We start from the raw sequence: 18,824 nt of genomic DNA, 5'->3' as shown, positions 1-18,824 counted from the left end.
GAGAGAGAATTAGCTAATAACTTGGTGATTGCAGCATTAATGTGGGATGTGGTAAATCCAGTTCAGGTCCTTGACCAAATCAAGCAGAGCACCCCACTTAAAACCCTTCTATCAGTGTTGAAAAAATGTTTATTGGGAAGTTTTCTAACATCCAGGAGGGAATTTCTCATCAAAACTAGAGAGCCCCACCCTAGAATAGCCCAGTGATTAGGATATTGACCTGGATGTGACAGATCCCAGAGAAAAGCTTTGTTAAAAATCAAGCAGAGTAAGGACTTCAACCTGGGTCTCCTATATGAGTGCCCTAATCTTTACGCTATTGGCTATTCTTGGTTAATTTTCTCTCATCAGGAAGTGCATCCTGGACCTGAGAAACCTTCCGAACAAAACTTCTCTCTTAACCAATACATTTCAGTTAAAAGTTTTGGTTTTGATGAATCAACAGTTCCCAATAAAACAGTTTTGTTAAAAGTTCCAAACCAGCTCTAGTTTCAACCACTAGTTTCACACCAGGAGAAAAGAGTTTTAACCTCTTCTGGGAGCTCCATGACAGGCCACAGATTCAGTGCATCATTAGCAAAACCTCTTGTCAGCCAACCATAACCATTTTACAGTTTTGCTAGCTGCCTGCAGGCCCTTGGGTGGAAGAAGGCCATGAAATTGGGGTATTACGCCATTGCAACCTCTCTAGGTGGAGTTCCTATGGCAGGGAGCATGTTGTGAATGAGGTCAAAGGAGTTTCTGCCAATACTCTCTCTTACTTGGTTTAAACTACAAAACAAAGTGGTAAACTAACAAAAAAAACATTACATTCAGAACTAACCCTAAACAATAGTGGAATTATGACCTTTTAGTGGCAGAAAGTGGAAGGGGTTAGGTAAAGTAACTTTGATTTAAACTGGTCTCTGCCTGTCACCTAGGGCAGAATCTTGCCATTTTCCCCACAAATACATCAGTTGGCCAAGAATGGACCTTAAATTTGAGGGTTGCACTAGTTGGGAAACTAGCCACTGTGAGGGAGGGTATTACAGTATTGCCACCCCCAACCATTCAAAACTCATGCCTCAGGCCCCAGAAAGTTATGAATTTGGCTTAAAAATCATGAGATTAAAAAATACATTTGTCCTTTTTTTTAAATTTGCCCTCTTTAGGATACACTCATTTCACATCTTCAGTCTTTTTCCTCAGCTATGAGAGCTAAGACTTAGAGCTAGTAGAAAAATTTCTATCAAAACAGTTTAAGAAAATTGAGTTTTTAACTAAATGAAAATTTTTGTGCAGAGTTTTCTTGTTTTGACAAAGTATCAACAATTTCCATTAATAAAATAACCTATCCTACAGCCAGCCCTACTAAAATCCTACTATTTTATTTTTAATGAAAGCTGAGAGTATCATGTAATCACTTAACTGAAGGACCAGGGTTTTAAGAAAAACAAACAACAAGTATCCTGAAACTCATAATAAAATCACAAGAATTGGCAACACTGGAATTGTCATGTTGGGAATCAGGCAGGGGCAAGGAGAATACAGAGGCAAGTGGGGTTTCAGTGTTTTATTACAGGTAACCCAGAAGTGATGTAGATAGCACTGCTTCCAGATGTAGTGAGATCTTCCAGATTAATCCCTGAAGTGCTGTCCAAATGGGACTGTCCAACAGTCAAGCAACTGTGGAAAGACGCAAACGCAAAAGTTAAAATAGCGCTCAGCTTCAGCAGCCAATTCGGAGCCAAAAATAATATGCTAGGGAATTATTTACCTGTTAAGATGGGTTTAACTCCCCCATAAAGATGTTCGTTCTCATAGGCTGCAATGATCACCAAATATGTGATCTTACAAAAATGGAATAGTACACTCAGAATAGAGCAGTGAATTCAGATCTGTCTGAATAAGCTGTCAAGGAAAGAATATCTTATCACTGTAGATAGCACTTATATGAATTTGAAGAAATTGGGATCTCATTTCTAGATACATTTGGATAAAGATATTGAGATGGCTCAAAGAATGTGAGAGCTCCATTCCACCTAACCCCTTCCCTTCCCTCCCCCTCCACAATCCTCTCCTTCCTTCCTCTCCTTATTCATGTACATCTTCCATTTTATTATTTTTACGCAAACCCTCATATTATGCCTGTATAGTGTCATCTGGTTTTGTATTGCCTGGTCTTGCAGCTTTGACAAGGTTGAAAATTGCATAATTCCATAATTCTACTGGACAGCCTGTGAAATGTGCAGTATTTGGAAACATAGATAGTAAAAAACAAACCACCACCACCACTTACAAAAAGCAAAGAAAAAAGGGAGAAAAGTCTGCAGTGATACAGAAAGAGACAGCATATCTTTGAGGACAAAACAGGTTTCCTTGTTCTTGTAAAATTTCTTGTTCAGTGTTAAAAGGGATATTTTTCTCCCGTTCTTCACCAAATGACTGTCACCACTCCAGCAAGGGCAGTTTAGTATTAAGAGATTATGGTCCAGATTATGGTGACATTATCAGGCTCCTACCCCACCCCCATTTTGTTACTCTCAGTACAGCCCGTGCACTTTAACACTCCCGAATAAAGTTTACAGAAAGCCTCTGCTGATGAGAGACTTCTTTTGTGGATGGTTGGCCCCAGCAGGTTTACGCAGAGAACAGAACCTAAAGGTATGGCTTCCTGCCTGCTTGTGAAGGTAAAGTAGACAGAGATATAGATAGAAAACAATTTCAGCAGGTAATTGCCATCATCATTGTAATCATGTTCCTATTAGGCCTCTGGCGTTTAGGACAGTGACAAAACTCCTCCACTCCTGTCTGTTTCTGACAAGTCTTTCAATGGTTCCCCAGCAGTGCACCAAGTTTTTCAGCTTGGCTTCCACAGCTCTTCGCCATGTTGTTTTGGACAGCCTCGTTTTCTCTTGCCTTCCGGTGTTCATTTTATTGCTACTCTGGTGATGGAATCAGTTTGCATCTGAAGCACAGATCAATCCATCTCCAGTGCCTCCTGGCAATGATGGTGCTCAGATCCTCTTGGCTGCACTGTGTCAATAGATCTTGATTTGGAGATTGTTCTGGGCCAAAAGATATGGAGGATTTTTCTGAGGCAGGTTGTGTGGAATGAAGACAGTTTGGATATGTCGTACTTTCTCATTCCTCAGCATGCAGCACTATAAAGTAGAGTTGAAAGTACGCAGCTCTGATAAATCTTCAGTTTGCATCTTGCATGCTCCAACGATTTCCAGAGTCTTTGTTGGTGGGGGCTTTTTGCTCCTGGTAGGTTCAACCATGCTGGATTGGTCTGTGGGGAGGGGCCAGACAAAATAGACACCCTGGTTGGGGGTCAGGTCCTCCAGGTCGGGGGTCAGGCACAGAGCTGATAACCCTGTCCCATAAAAAATAAAACGTTATGGATACAGCGATGGAGAAATCGACCATTACTGTGTGTGATGGCCTTCAGGAGTCAATGACCTGTATGACTGCCAGTGGTGAAAGCTGAAAGGAAACCACTGGCATGAAGACTTGGCTCAACACCAAGACAAAACTGTCCTCTGATGTCCGTGCCTTGTCATGGAGGGACAGCTTGCGTAATTGCTATACAGTAAGTAATAATGATACATACCTGGCATTTGCAGCTCCCTGTAGGAGGCCCCATGGTCCAACAACAACCTGCCCCATGAAGCAGCAAAGTAACAGGAAAGGAGCAGTAAAGGAGGGTCTTTGAGGCATGGCTAGAGAGGCCTTACAGCAGTTCAAGCAGCCAATCAGCACCCAGCAGGCTCCGAAAAAAGGAGCTGCAGGGCCTGAGAGGTCAGTTCCTGCTTGGGACTGGAAGGGCCAGGAAGGGTGCTCCTCTCTGGCCAAAGGAGCTTAACAGATAACCTGTTTGGTTCTAGATGCATTTGCTTAAGCTGGGTTTGCAGGCAGAGAGAGGACCTACGAAACTGAACCTTAAAGTAAAGGGTGAAGCTAAAAGAGGCCAAGTAGGAAGAGCCTCGGGAGGAAGCAGCAATGAACTGAAATCAAGCAGTGTGTAGCTACTGTTTATAGGGTTCCTGGGTTGGAACCCAGCATAGTGGGTGGGACAAAGTTCCCCTATCGGTCACAGTGGCATAAACTTCAAGAGTGGGGGACCAGGCTTATTTGAGAGTCCAAACAAAGGGCTGGATTTAAAGGGCCTAGAGCTGGGGCTGAAGACCCTAGTAAGGGCAAGAGAACAGTTCGTTTATTGGATTCTGTTACCCTGGAAGGGATTCATTTGGACTTTGTGACTTGTCTGGAGGGCCAAGCCACTAAAGACATACCAGTGTCAGCTGGCAACCTGCAGGACACACCAGGAGTATGAAGAAAAAAAAACTGCAGTACCACACCTAGCCATCAAAAGGCACTTAGATGTGAGAGCCCACATTGTAATGACTAAAGGAGTCTTCTTCCTCATTTGACTTACAAGCTAACGAAGTCTAAGGATATTTCTTTTCACTCCAGATAGCAAGCTCTCACCCGAACACTTAAATAGATGCATTTTCCACAGAAATTCAAGTTGAGCTGGCATCAGCTATTATGATAAATGTATCTATATATAATACAATAGCACTGCTATTTTAAGTAGGTAGTTACTGCTTTGTGCTTGGGGTAGACAGATCTTGGAAAAGCTGTTTCACTACCTTTATTTAAGAAGAAAATCAAATGTAACATTTTAGTCAGGGGTTGTTGACAGTCAATGAGAAAAGATCATCAAAACACTTTCAATCTAGTTTGCATTATTCAGTGTTTTCCTGCCTTTGCAGAGCTCATTAAGCCCTTTTTAATAAACTATTAAACTAGTGTTGAATATGCATTATTCTCTGTACAATATATTGCCTGCAAATACTGCAATTAATTATAGAGCTGTCTTCTTACATTAAACTAGTTTTGCCTTTTTTAAAGAATTGTTCTACTTTTTAAATAAGCAACTTATTTCCAAGAATAGTAGCTACCCGTTCAATACCATAGGTCTGCATTGGATAATACTCTGCGGAGGTGGGGTCAGAAGAAGGTACATGAAACAGTTCTGAATTAACAGATTTTAATTTTCTTAAATTGAATCAAAAGAAGCTTGCAGCCTAGTAGGATATCACTGATGAAATCTGTGTGCAGTGATATAATCAGGAAAATGTTACTGGCCACTGACCAATTCTAAACCTTCAGGGCTTCTTAACTTAAAAGGCTGATGTATCCTACTCTGCTTATTGATGAAAAACAATACAGCTTGATTGTTTAAATGCAAATAGTTTAGTGGAAAACCAAATTTTTAGAGATCTCTAACAGATTTAAGAGTTTCATCATCTCCAGGGTATTCTCCAGAGAATGAGGCTTTAATTAAATGTGAAAGAAAGCTGGGCAAAATTTCAGCTCTTCACTTTCTGAAATGCTTTCATTGCAAAATTTCCTTTTCTTGCCCAGTCCTCTGTCTAGCACATGCTGGTGACATGACTAAAATTCAGATGCTGAAAGAATGTTGCTGCAAAGGTATTTCGCCATTTGGCTTTCAGGACCAACTCTGCTCTGACACAAAAACGCACAAATTTCACTGTGCTAAGTGAAAAGGTATGGGGGGGTTTATTGGGGAGAAGCTTTGAAGTTTAGTTAAAACTAATAAATATACAAGTTGGTCCTCTTTTGCATGATATGTAAAATAAGTGTGAAGCTCTTGCAAGACCTCTCTGTAAGCGACAAGTAGTTTAGTTACATTCGTGCTTAGAACACTTTGAATCTGTATGGTCTATGAACCTTTGCCAGGATGGAACTGGATTCTTCTCAAAATTCTAATGTAGAAATGACATCACCTATTTCACTGTGTCAAGACATAGACTTGCCTGAGACCATTGTGTCACTCTGGGTGGCTTTCCCACCTGAAGAAGAGACTTAGCAGTCAGGATGGAGCACACTTTATTTGGCCAAACATTACAACCATTTTTATCTCCTGTCCTATAGTATTCAGTTTTTAATTCCCCAACTGTGTAGCTACCACTCCAAATAGTCAGATTGACTGTTACCCACAAGCACAATTGAATAGAATTTGTAGACACTTTTAGTAGCTTTGTAATTCAATTAAATATTTTCTCAAGTCTTTTGGAAACAGCTCCTTCTGTCAGCTTTCTTGGGTTTTAAATATCACTTTGCTCTAGATTTTTAAATTCTAGCATTATTTGCTGCCTGAATTTTCAGTCAGAATGGCCCACCCACCTCCTACTTCTCTTGGCAATCACTAGTCATTAGAGTTTATCTATTTGCATCTATCACAGGCTCTTTATGCTGGCCTAAAATCAGAGACTCACTTTTCTTCAAGGGCAGTTCCCCAGCAGTCCCTTCTCCTTTAAGCAATACACAATAATAGTTTCTCAGAGTGTGCTGTTTCTAACATATTCCGTCCTTCAGTCAAAACCAAAAAAATTGAAATCCCATGAGAAGGCACAGAGTCTTTTCTTTCCTCTTTCTAGATGAACAGGTGCTGTGTAAAGTCTCCACAATAGCCCTCACCTCTCTCAGTCCACCAGACTAGTTTAAAATAAAACCAAGGTTCAGGAACTAAACAGAAATTCACACCATCTACAGTGATGCTATTGGTATACATACATGTTCTTACATCAAAGGAAACTTTGTTTCTCATGAACCATAGTAATAGAGCATCTTAATGAGTTTGATGCATGGAACTCCAGATATGGGCACTGAAAAAATATGGACCTTCAGGTCAGGGGTATGGTGTATGATTAAGAGGTCATTATCTCAGTTGAATGACCAACATCTTTTGAAAGATTGCACTAAATGGCAGCTGCACAATCATTTGACTATTCTTATGAGTCAACTATTACGAAGAGTCATTATTATTTACAGGCAATAAATAAATATCACTTTAGACATGTCATAAATATAAAGGGAAGGGTAACCACCTTTCTGTATACAGAACTATAAAATCCCTCCTGGCCAGAGGTAAAACCCTTTCACCTATAAAGGGTTAAGAAGCTAAGATAACCTCGCTGGCACCTGACCAAAATGACCAATGAGGAGACAAGTTACTTTCAAAGCTGGATGGGGGGAGAACAAAGGGTCTGTCTGTCTGTGTGATGCTTTTGCCAGGAACAGAACAGGAATGGAGTATTAGAACTTATTAATAAGTAATCTAGCTAGAAATGCATTAGATTTCCTTTTGTTTAAATGGCATAGGTTGCGCTGAATGGAATGTATATTCCTGTTTTTGTGTCTTTTTGTAACTTAAAGTTTTGCCTAGAGGGATTCTCTATGTTTTGAATCTGATTACCCTGTAAGGTATTTACTATCCTGATTTTACAGAGGTGATTCTTTCACTTTTTCTTTAATTAAAATTCTTCTTTTAAGATCCTGATTGCTTTTTCATTGTTCTTCAGATCCAAGGGTTTGGGTCTGTGTTCACCTATGCAAATTGGTGAGGATTTTCCTACACCAGGAAAGGGGGTGTAGGGCTTGGGGGGATATTTTGGGGGAAGACATCTCCAAGTGGGCTCTTTCCCTGTTCTTCGTTTAACACGCTTGGTGGTGGCAGCATAGGGTTCAAGGACAAGGCAAAGTTTGTACCTGGAGGAAGTTTTTAACCTAAGCTGGTAAGAATAAGCTTAGGGGGCCTTTCATGCAGGTCCCCACATCTGTACCCTAGAGTTCAGAGTGGGGAAGGAACCTTGACAAGCCATACCTCCTATGACTTAATAGCTTGTGGAGAGGATGAATCTATTAAGTATCCCCATGCTCCAGGTGTCCCTACACCTTCAGCTGTCAGAAGCTGGAATTGGACAGCAGGGCATGGATCATTTGATAAATTGCCCTGTTCTGTTCATTCCCTCTGAAGCATCTGGCACCAGTCACTGTCTGAAGACAGGATACTGAGCTAGATGGACCATTGGTCTGATCCACTATGGCTATTCTTATGTTTTTAACCATTCAAAATAGACAAGTTAATTTAAATAGGATTCATAATGAATAATCATCCTAAGTACACTGGGCCTGATTCTCCTCTCAGTGTCTCCAATGTAAATTATGCCTTATATCATGAGTTAATTAGGAGACTCAGGCAAAATATATATTATATATAAATCCTAACAAGTAATTTTGAATTTACTAAATAGTCATATTTTATCAGGCCCCATAATTCTGAATGGTCAAGAATAAATCACTGATATTCACAGTAAACAAACCAGAATTATTACTGTTATTTGTATCATAGTAGTACTCAAAAGCCTCAGCCATGAGCAGGGCCTCCATTGTACCAGGCCTTGTACAAACACCTAGGAAGAGCTCCAAAGACCTTACAACCTAATTTTAAGACAATAAGTGAAGGGGGCAGAGGAAGATGATGAGGGTAGCAGTAATAAGATTCTGAGCACAACCAGATGGATCTGAATCATTTACATTTTTTATTATACATAAATATCAGCTAACACCAACTGCCCTCAAAGAAGTCAAAAGTAGATGCTTGGTTTCCTGTAGAAATAACCATAGAAGTAGATCTTGAGGAAAATTTGAAGGTTCCATATAGTATGGAAGAACGTGTGAAAGCAGTTGTGGAAGAAGAGGACAAACAGGCACTCAAGGTTGTCACCACTGATAGAGCATAACAATGCTGTAAGAGCATTAGCACTGTTGTATTGATTCTGGTTATTGACTGTGCAGCTGAAAGCATATAGAATAATGTAAAAACACAAAATGCCATAAGGAAATCACTTACATTAAGGAAATCACATGTACTAAGTATATTGCCAGAGAAAGTAGCATAATTTCAGAGATAGGGTGTGAATTGTGATTGCTGAAGGGTCTAAAAGTATTTTATATCCCTGCTGCGTTCTAGATAGGATTCTCCTCCAAATTATTTTCAAAAATGAACAAGAGATATTTCAGCATAATTTCAGAGATAGGGTGTGAATTGTGATTGCTGAAGGGTCTAAAAGTATTTTATATCCCCGCTGCATTCTAGATAGGATTCTCCTCCAAATTATTTTCAAAAATGAATAAGAGATTTCCTCTTCTGAGCAAGCCACCTACTCCTTTTGGTTAAGTACACATAGAGCATAACTTTTGTTGCTATTTTGACACATTGTCTGGAGATTTTCTTCTAAAAAGTTTTGTCTTGAGGAGCCAGAGTATGTTTTGGGGCATATTTCTAGTTTAATATATTTCCACCTACAAGAACCCAAAGTTGATTGTAAAATTAAAGCTAGGGCCTTGTTAGTCTGATTTAAAATATAATAAAAATAAATTTATTAAGTTACTGGAGTCACTGAGACAGCTGACTTTTGTAACATATTCCTTTAGGTTCAATAATTCCATGCAAAAGGAACAAAATGGAAAGACAGACAATAAGGTATCTTTGGATGGGTGAGGTTCTGTGGCCTGCAATGTGCAGGCTGATCACAATGGTCCCTTCTGGCCTCAACGTCTGAGTCTTTTCCATGGTAAACATTCACATTTTTATTACCATGAGTAACAGCCAGAGCTGAGTAACATTCAATAATATTGGTAATAAGCCTCAGAAGCACAAAACTATTTGCCTCTGACTTAATTAGCTTCTTCTGTAAGAATTAAATTGTATTCTTCTCTAAGAAAAATATCTGTCTTGAGTTTTATTGCAGTCCAGTATTAATATTCAAATCAACTCTCCCTCTTAGGCAAAGCCAAATGACTGTTTATTTTACCACATAAAAACAAGATGTGCACTTTTTGAGGGGAGAGAAAGGTAACTAGCTATTCATACATTAATTTTAGAACACTACTTTGCTATTCTATTCCATCATAATATTAATGTTTAAGACAGAAGCAAAGCAAATGTATTGAACAGCTGCCTCTGGTCAAACATATCGTCCAGTGATCCTGCAACCTTGCTTGTCTGAATTATCCATATTCAGACAATTAGACAACAGGACTGCTGATGGAATCAGGGTTACAGGATTAGGCCTTTAATTGTTTGAATAAGTAAAGGAAATCATGGTACTCTACTAATCTATGGTATATATACAGCTTTCATAAATTCATCTCAGCTCTCACGATTGTCTGTGTTAATCACTTCATTTCATGGATTCAACAGTTTTACATTTTTAAAATACATTCTCCCTTCTTTTTCTTCACTGTTTTCTATAAATTAAGAAACTTTCATGTATTCTGTCTGTTACATATTATGGGATAGTTTGCATCTTTAGGCACAGATTTCAACAACGGATGGTAATTAAATTGCCCAGGGGTAGTCCTACAAGGCATTTTGCCTCACGCACTGCTTTGAGTCGCAACTCCTTCCTTGCTTGCCCCCGGCTCCTGAGGAAGTAGTAGTGTGCTGCTAGCATAAGCCAACAGCAAAAAAACAATACCCATTACTGGGCTCATGTATGCAAAAACAAGACTCTCACCATACCCCAATCCTCACCTTTCTTTCTCCTCCCCTACACCTGCTTGATGGTAGGGTAATAGGACAAAATAAGTGCTTATACGTGTACATCTGGCTCCAAGATCTGGGTAGTTTGTGCAGAGGTCTAAAGGGAGCTCTTAAATCCCCTTACTCCCTCAGGAAGGGGAGGAGTTGAGATATGGTGGTGTAGGACCTGAGGAATCTTGCCTCAGTAGCAATAATTAAAGCTTCTCTCCTGCAGCTGTAACTTGTGCTGAGGGCAGGCAGCCGAGAATCATGGTGCTGCAGCCTCCCCTTTCTATGGGGCATCAAAGAATTAAGCCTAATAAGTATGAGTGGTAGAATCTGGCCCAAATGGGTTGATTGGGGTGGTTGAAAGTTGCTGGTATGAAAGACCATGCAAGGTGGTGAGATTAATGTTGCAAAATGTTTTGTGCCACAAAACTATGCACAAAGCCATTGTAGTGATGGTCATGGAGAAAAAAAGTCACCAAATTGCTTCTAGAATATGCAAAGATCTTGCATGCTGCCGCAGTAGTAAATCAAATACAATACCTAGGATTCTACTCTACAATGCCACTAATCCAGGCATCCAGAAAATCCTGTATTAAAAGGAAAGCCACGGAGCAGACCTGAGCCACGTGGCTCCTTTTCAGTTTGGTGCTAGAACTGGGTTAATGGACAGCAAAAGAGACAAAGTAGAATAATAAACCGTGTTGACTCATTTGCTAGTCCTGATACCTCCTTGCCTTTCTCTCATGCTCCTTTCGATGCCTGGAACTCCTTTAAGCCCATTCACCATGTTTATGGTTATCAGTTAAAATGGTTCACTTGTGAAACCTAGCCAAACAATTTACAGAAAGGAGAACAAAAAGTCATTGGCTCATACAATAACAAGGAAATATGAGATAATTATATATGGCCTCCACTAGGCCACAGAGTTGTCATCACAAGATCAATTCAAATAGCTTTGCCATCCAGTTTTAATAAGTGAGATCTAAATTGCAAAGTGCATAATGACTAAAGTTTTATTACCTGAAAGTAGTCATCAAGGACCATATCTCCCAAGAAAGCATAGCCTAAGCTTCATTACGCTCACATCACTGCCATGTTAACAAAATGCCTGTTTTCTTGCTCTGATAGGTGGTAGAGGAGATGTCAAATTTAATTGCCTCTACTTAGCAATCATTCTTCCAAAAGAGGAACTTAAAATGGGATGCCAGGGCCTCAAGAGCCAGTGGTAAAGGAAGAATTCCTGAGCTGATTCAAGAATACAGAAGCAAATTTAATTAATTCATCCTATGCCATCTAGTAGTAGAAAAAGCCAAAAATCAGTAGCACCAAGAAAAACTATCACTGGTTGCCTAAAGGAAATTTTAAATATGAGAGCAAAGGGAAACTTCTTTGTCTCTCAGAATACAACTGTTATAAAAAGATACTATCACCAACACATAATTCAAGAGAGTTTGGACCTATATGTAAGCGAGCCAGAGACAGTGTGTCATTTAATGATTGGCTGCCCACAGCTTGCACAACTGAATTATACTGATGCTTCATTGTAATTAAGTACTTGCACTGAAAAATCTGTTGGAACACTTCTATTCAAGTACATGAATTATGGTTTTAGTACAAGACCGACAGCACAACACAAAACTGAAGATCAAACTCCTGTGACCTTAGGCAAACTGACCTCTATTGCTCCAGATAAGGAAATCTACTCCTGCTTTCCTTGCAATGCAAGGCCCCAGCTGACTTCATTGCAAGTTTTTGGGTGTGAAAAGAAAGCAGCCCTAACAAACAGCTCTATTGTGGAGCTTTGAGATGGAAACGTTTGATAGACTCATAAGCACTGTCAACTAATTAGATGACACCATCAAGAAGGAAATATACAACAAGCTCACAACAAACCATTTTGTCTGAAAGTCAAGCCAATGAAAAAGCAAATAGTTTAATGGAGACAAGGATGACTAATTGCCACACAATCTTTCAAATGGCTGATCTATACAATGACTAAGGGCAGATCTATACTATGGGGCTAAGTCGACCTAAGTTACTCAACTCCCGCTACATGAATAACATAGCTGGAGTCAATGCACCTTAGGTCGACTTATTGCTGTGTCTATACTATGCTGGGTCGATGGGAGAAACTCTCCCTGTGACTTACTTTATGCTTCTCGTTCCGGTGGAGTACTGGAGTTGACGGGAGAGTGATCGGTGGTTGATTTAGTGGGTCTAAAACCCGCTAAATAGACCCCCAGTGGATCGATCGCCCAGTAAGTGCTGATCCCCCAGTAAGTGAAGACAAGCCCTAAGATACAAACTCTATTTCCAGTTGCCAAACTATAGTGACCCTAAAGTGTTCAACTAACATCATTCATCAAGTACAAGTTTGAATCCTAACATTAGGGACCTCTGCAGCAATAAACTTGGAAACTCTGAGCCCTGCCCCACCATGGAAAACACTGCAATAAAGAGACACCCATAGTAAACATTGTAGAGGTTCCACTCATGGTTCCATATTTAAGCCTCAACTTAATTTTGCACTTAATGTATGAATTCAGCCACTTCATGCGTGCCAACTATAGCATATCCTCCCCAAAATTAGAGCACTTTCTCCGAGTATAGAATGAACTTGGAGAATTTACAAATAAATCCATTCATTGGAGTTCACATTCATTTTCAAATGATTCATTTAAAAAACTTTTCTGTCAGATCTTTTTGTCCTAAATATCTTAATGATGAAATAACACCTCCCAGATAGTTAAGACTCTCTGAAATCTCACGCACTTTGAGGATTAATTGTCATTTTTTGCCATTATTCTTAAATGGAAGTTTCTCCTTCAGAAGGGTGTGGCAAAAGTTCTACTACAGAGAATTCCCTCTGAATTGCCTCTTTGAAAATGACTGTCATCTCCTATTGTTCTTAATGAGTGCGAAGCTATGGCAAGTAAGGCACACTTTTTCAGAATGACCACTATTGTTCCCAATACCCTTGAGGGAGATAAGTCCTGAAAACATAGGGGCCCACAAACTTCCCTTAGCATGGCTTGGACTCACTCCTGTTAGGGATAGTGGAAGACAGTAACCATTTTGAAAGAGGGTGTCTGCTTATAGGTAGCATGTAGCTTCAATTTCACTGCAGGTCAAAATATGACATGGTAGCCTTTTTGAAAGAGGACAGGTTTTTTTTAAATTCTCCAGGGCAAAATATTGTTAATCAATTCCTGCTCAAGAAGTATATTTCGGTTATGAAGAACAACAACAATGACCATTAATCCAAATGCTGCATAGTAAAGATGCCATGAAAGGAAATTTAAAAAAAAAAAAACTAAAGTATTCTTAAAATCAGTTTAATCTCATCTTGGACCACAAACACTATTATGCACAAATCATAATCACATGATTATTACATAGCATAACTACAAGAAGTATATAAGGTTAGGGTATCTTAACTGTATTTCCAGACATGAAAATATTTAGATTTCTTTTAAACTCAACATTAATTCCAACTTTCCAGGGTTTGTAATATTTGGTTTTGGATTAAGTACAGTATCACTATAGTGTTTTAAATTATGAGTATATATTCTCAACTTTAGTTCCATTTTAATGTATTTTTTATCTGGATCTTATAAATAAAATTATATACACACACACACACACACACACACACACACACGTACACAGTGTTTGTGTCAAGCATTACTTTTAATAAACAGAACTGTAGTTAGAGATGTGTTTTATAGTTACACATATGTAAATATATCAAGCACATGGGAAGGGTGTACAGATCTATAATATTAAGAAGGTAAGAACAGCATATGACAGTTTTTAGATGCCTATTTAACTAGAAAGTAATTACAATTTTCTTTTTATCCTAAAATGCTTAAATAAATTAAGATATGTTTGAATGATTATTCAGATCTAAAATTATTATTAAAATAAGAGTTTCACAACCTGAGTGCATGGAATTGCATAATGGAAAAAATTCAACAATTATACTGTATTTTTACATTTGGATTGGCCAAGACCAATCCATTTTAGATAAAATGTTCTAACAACTCATTGTATAGCTGGGCTCTCATTCTATCATGTGATATTGTAATGAAAGGTCAAAAGATCATATTATAAGAATAGTATATTAAAAGTAATATGTTTAAAATTAGCAGTTGAAAACTATTAATACAGCATTTAAATATCCACCAAGTTAACTTTTCAATAGCAACACTTAAAAGACATAATTACACTTAAGTAGGGCTGTCGATTAATCGCAGTTAACTCACGTCATTAATTTTTTTAATTGTGATTAATTTTTTTTAGTTAATCACGATTAATCGCAGTTTTAATCACACTGTTAAATAATAGAATACTAATTGATATTTATTAAATATTTTGGATGTTTTTCTATATTTTTAAATATACTGATTTCAATTACAACACAGAATACAAAGTGTACAGTGCTCACTGTATATTTTATTACAAATATTTGCAACGTAAAAATGATAAACAAAAGAAATAGTATTTTTCAATTCACCTCATATAAGTATCATAGTGCAATCTCTTTATAGTGAAATTTGAACTTACAAATGTAGATTTTTTGTTGTTACATAACTGCACTTAAAACCAAAAAAAATGTAAAACTTTAAAGCCTACAAGTCCACTCAGTCCTACTTCTTGTGTAGCCGATCACTAAGAGAATCAAGTTTGTTTAGGGGAGATACTGCTGCCCACTTCTTTTTTACAATGTCACCTGAAAGTGAGAACAGGAATTCACATGGCACTTTTGTAGCTGACATGGCAATGTATTTACATGACAGATATGCTAAACATTTGTATGCCCCTTCATGCTCTGGCCACCATTCCAAAAGACATGCTTCCATGCTGATGACGCTTATTAAAAAAATAATGTGTCAATTAAATTTGTGACTGAACTCCTCAGGGGAGAATTTTATGTCTCCTGTTCTGTTTTATCCAAATTCTGCTATATATTTCATGTTATAGCAGTCCCGGATGATGACCCAGCATGTTGTTCATTTTAAAAACACTTTCACTGCAGATCTGGCAAAACACAAACAAGGTACCAAAGTGAGATTTTTAAAGATAGCTACAGCACTCGACCCAAGATTTAAGAATCTGAAGTGCCTTCCAAAATCTGAGAGGGATGAGATGTGGAGCATGCTTTCAGAAGTCTTAAAAGAGCAACACTCCAATGTGGATACTACAGAACCCAAACCACAAAAAAAAAAAAAAAAAAAAAAAATCAACCTTCTGCTGGTGGCCTCTGACTCGGATGATAAAAATGAATGTGTGTTGGTTTGCACTGCTTTGGATCATTATCGAGCAGAACCCATCATCAGCATGGATGCATATCCTCTGGAATGGTGGTTGAATCATGAAGGGACATATGAATCTTTAGTGCATCTGGCATGTAAATACCTTGCAACGCTGGCAACAACAGTGCCAGACAAACACCTGTTCTCACTTTCAGGTGATATTGTGAAGTGGGCAGCATTATTTCCTGCAAATGTAAACAAACTTGTTTGTCTGAGCGACTGGCTAAACAAGAAGTAGGACTGAGTGGACTTATAGGCTCTAAAGCAGTGGTTCCCAAACTTGTTCCACCGCTTGTGCAGGGAAAGCCCCTCGCGGGCCGGGCCGGTTTGTTTACCTGCCGCATCCGCAGGTTCGGCCGATCGCGGCTCCCAGTGGCCGTAGTTTGCTGCTCCAGGCCAATGGGAGCTGCTGGAAGTGGCACAGGCCAAGGGTCATACTGGCCGCCACTTCCAGCAGCTCCCATTGGCCTGGAGCAGCAAACCACGGCCACTGGGAGCCGCGATCAGCTGAACTTGAAAACACGGCAGGTAAACAAACCGGCCCGGCCCGCCAGGGGCTTTCCCTGCACAAGCAGCAGAACAAGTTTGGGAACCACTGCTTGAAAGTTTTACATTGTTTGTTTTATTTTTGAATGCAGTTATTTTTTGTGCACAACTATATTTGTAAGTTCAACTTTCATGATAGAGAGATTGCACTACAGTACTTGTATTAAGTGAATTGAAAAATACTATTTCTTTTATCTTTACAGTGCAAATATTTATAATAAAAATAAATACAAAGTGAGTACTGTATACTTTGTATTTTGTGTTGTAATGAAATAAATATATTTGAACATGTAGAAAAACATCCACAAATATTTATAACGAGAAGTCTGGTGGCACCTTAAAGACTAACAGATTTATTTGGGCATAAACTTTCATGGGTTAAAAAAACCCCACTTCTTCAGATGCAGTGGGGGGTTTTGCCCACGAAAGCTTATGCCCAAATAAATCTGTTAGTCTTTAAGGTGCCTCTGGACTCCTTGTTGTTTTTGTGGATACAGACTAACACAGCTACCCCTCTGATACTTGACAAATATTTATATAAATGGTATTCTATTTTTGTTTAACAGCACAATTAATTGCAATTAATTTTTTTAATTGCTTGACAGCCCTACTCTTAAGATCAATTTAACTTTAGATTTGTCAGGTTCATAGTGTTATATATATAAAAATTCCACTTCTCATGTTGCACATTTCATTTTGGATTTGCCAACTATATTGTGGATGATATTGACACAAGAACTATATTAGTTTACTCTCCACAGCTGTAGGTTTCATGGAAAATCTATTACCGTGAACTTTTTGTTGCAGTTATTTAAGGTGGTCCTCCTTTGACATGCATACTGGGAGACTCTTCCTGCAACAAATGATGAAGCTTCTGATTCAGGTGTATCTGAAGTAGCAGGATAAGCTTGTTGCACCTGAACAGGGAAGGGGGGAAAAAGTACTGAGTGTCAAATAGTCTGGAACACCAAAAATATGCTCCCAGAACAACAGAATAGTGAAATAGTTAATTTTATTTGCAATATCTTGACTTAACATTTTCCTGGGGAAAAAAATAACTTTCCTACTATCCACTGAGAAAACTGATTTCTGCAGCAATTATTGTGAGTGCTCAATTTCTGCAGAAACACCATGCATGTAGATTTCTATTGGCCGTAGTGATTACTTAAACTCTGTGGATCATCTGAATCAACCAACGCTGGATTACAAGGACATTGCAGAGAAGATAAATAATGACAAGCCATTAAGCAACTGCTTAAATCAAACATTTGCTTATATTCCAGGTGCTGCCATACATATATTTTTATTATTATTACTTTACACTTACCTATGATTTATGTCCAAGTATCTCAAAATACGTTACACAAAAGTCAATGCTTGAACTGAAAAGATGTGATGATCCTCCCTGCATCCCATGAAACTTTTTCCCACTTTTTCACCCCCAACAGAAGTGCAAGGTATGAAATACTTCATAGATCTCTCTACCCCCATAGAAATAGTAACAAGAATAAGTAATTATTACTACCCCTAGTTTCCAAAAGGAAAAATGAGGCAGAGAGAAATTAAGCAACTTTCACAAGATTACACAGCAGGTCAGTAGTAGAGTTGGAATAGAATATACCCATGCCATGTAAACATGAAGGCCTTGGTCTTTGCTTAAAATTCAGATTGACCTAGCTGTGTTGCTGAAGGGTATGAAAAATTCACAGCTCTGTGCACTGTATTTACACCAACCTAACACCCGAAGTAGATGCAGCAAGGTTGATGAAAGAATTCTTTGACCTACATACTGCCACTCAGGAAGGTAGATTATATACACGGATGGAGAAACCCATTTAATCGATGTACAAAGTGTCTATACTGTGGTACTAACACCAGTAGACATGACCTAAACAGCATTGCTTCCTTTGTTAGTGAAGCAAGATTCCCAAACTAGAATAGTTAAGGTTGAAAGAACATAAATAGTCATTCCACATACTCCAGCTGAACTGGTTTAATATTGGTGAAGTCAGAGAGGAAGACAAAAAAATCAGGCTTATAACGGGAAGCTTGCTTCCATCTCAACAATGGAAAGATGACCACTTTCTCTGTATGGGGAGGAACAATTTCAACAACACTAAATAAGCTATTATGTATATATTATTTCATGTAAAAGATGCCATTGGATACGAGCCAGTGGAGAATACAAGAATTCATCCAGTTATGTAATGGTACTCTCAGAAACTCAATGTCATTTTTATGTTGCTGAAGGGAAAGAGAATTTACTGACTATTTTCACTATTTTGAAAGGAAGTTATTGCCTGTGTGTCTAAGATTGTTCTAGTGAATAGACGGAAAGGGTTTCAGTGAGGGTCAGCAGCAATACTCTGCCACTCTTGTATACTTTCATGAATGACACTTTAAAACTGATTTTAAATCATGCACTATGATTGATTATAGCTAATGTACTGCCTGAAATACAATGCCACTGGGAAGGTGGTGAACAAATAGAATGTTACTGAATGGAATATACAGTAAGGCATTATTTTCATTAGGCTGCAAAGGCAGCTATCCAAGAAGTGGAGTCCTGAGAA

The 18,824-nt window shown here is 38.5% G+C and overlaps 1 protein-coding gene across 1 annotated transcript in view; it reads right to left on the bottom strand.

The window, feature by feature from the left end:
* The window catches only part of DNTT (DNA nucleotidylexotransferase), a 149,733-nt gene that overhangs the window by 104,881 nt on the left and 26,028 nt on the right, over nt 1–18,824 (bottom strand). The window contains exon 3 of the mRNA XM_043518301.1: nt 17,040–17,168. Coding sequence (XP_043374236.1) covers nt 17,040–17,168 — 129 coding nt within the window. The remainder of the gene's footprint in view (nt 1–17,039; nt 17,169–18,824) is intronic.

The sequence above is a fragment of the Dermochelys coriacea genome, chromosome 7, assembly GCF_009764565.3.
Source record: "Dermochelys coriacea isolate rDerCor1 chromosome 7, rDerCor1.pri.v4, whole genome shotgun sequence".
Lineage (NCBI taxonomy): Eukaryota > Metazoa > Chordata > Testudines > Dermochelyidae > Dermochelys > Dermochelys coriacea.
This window is presented reverse-complemented; position numbering and strand designations above follow the sequence as displayed.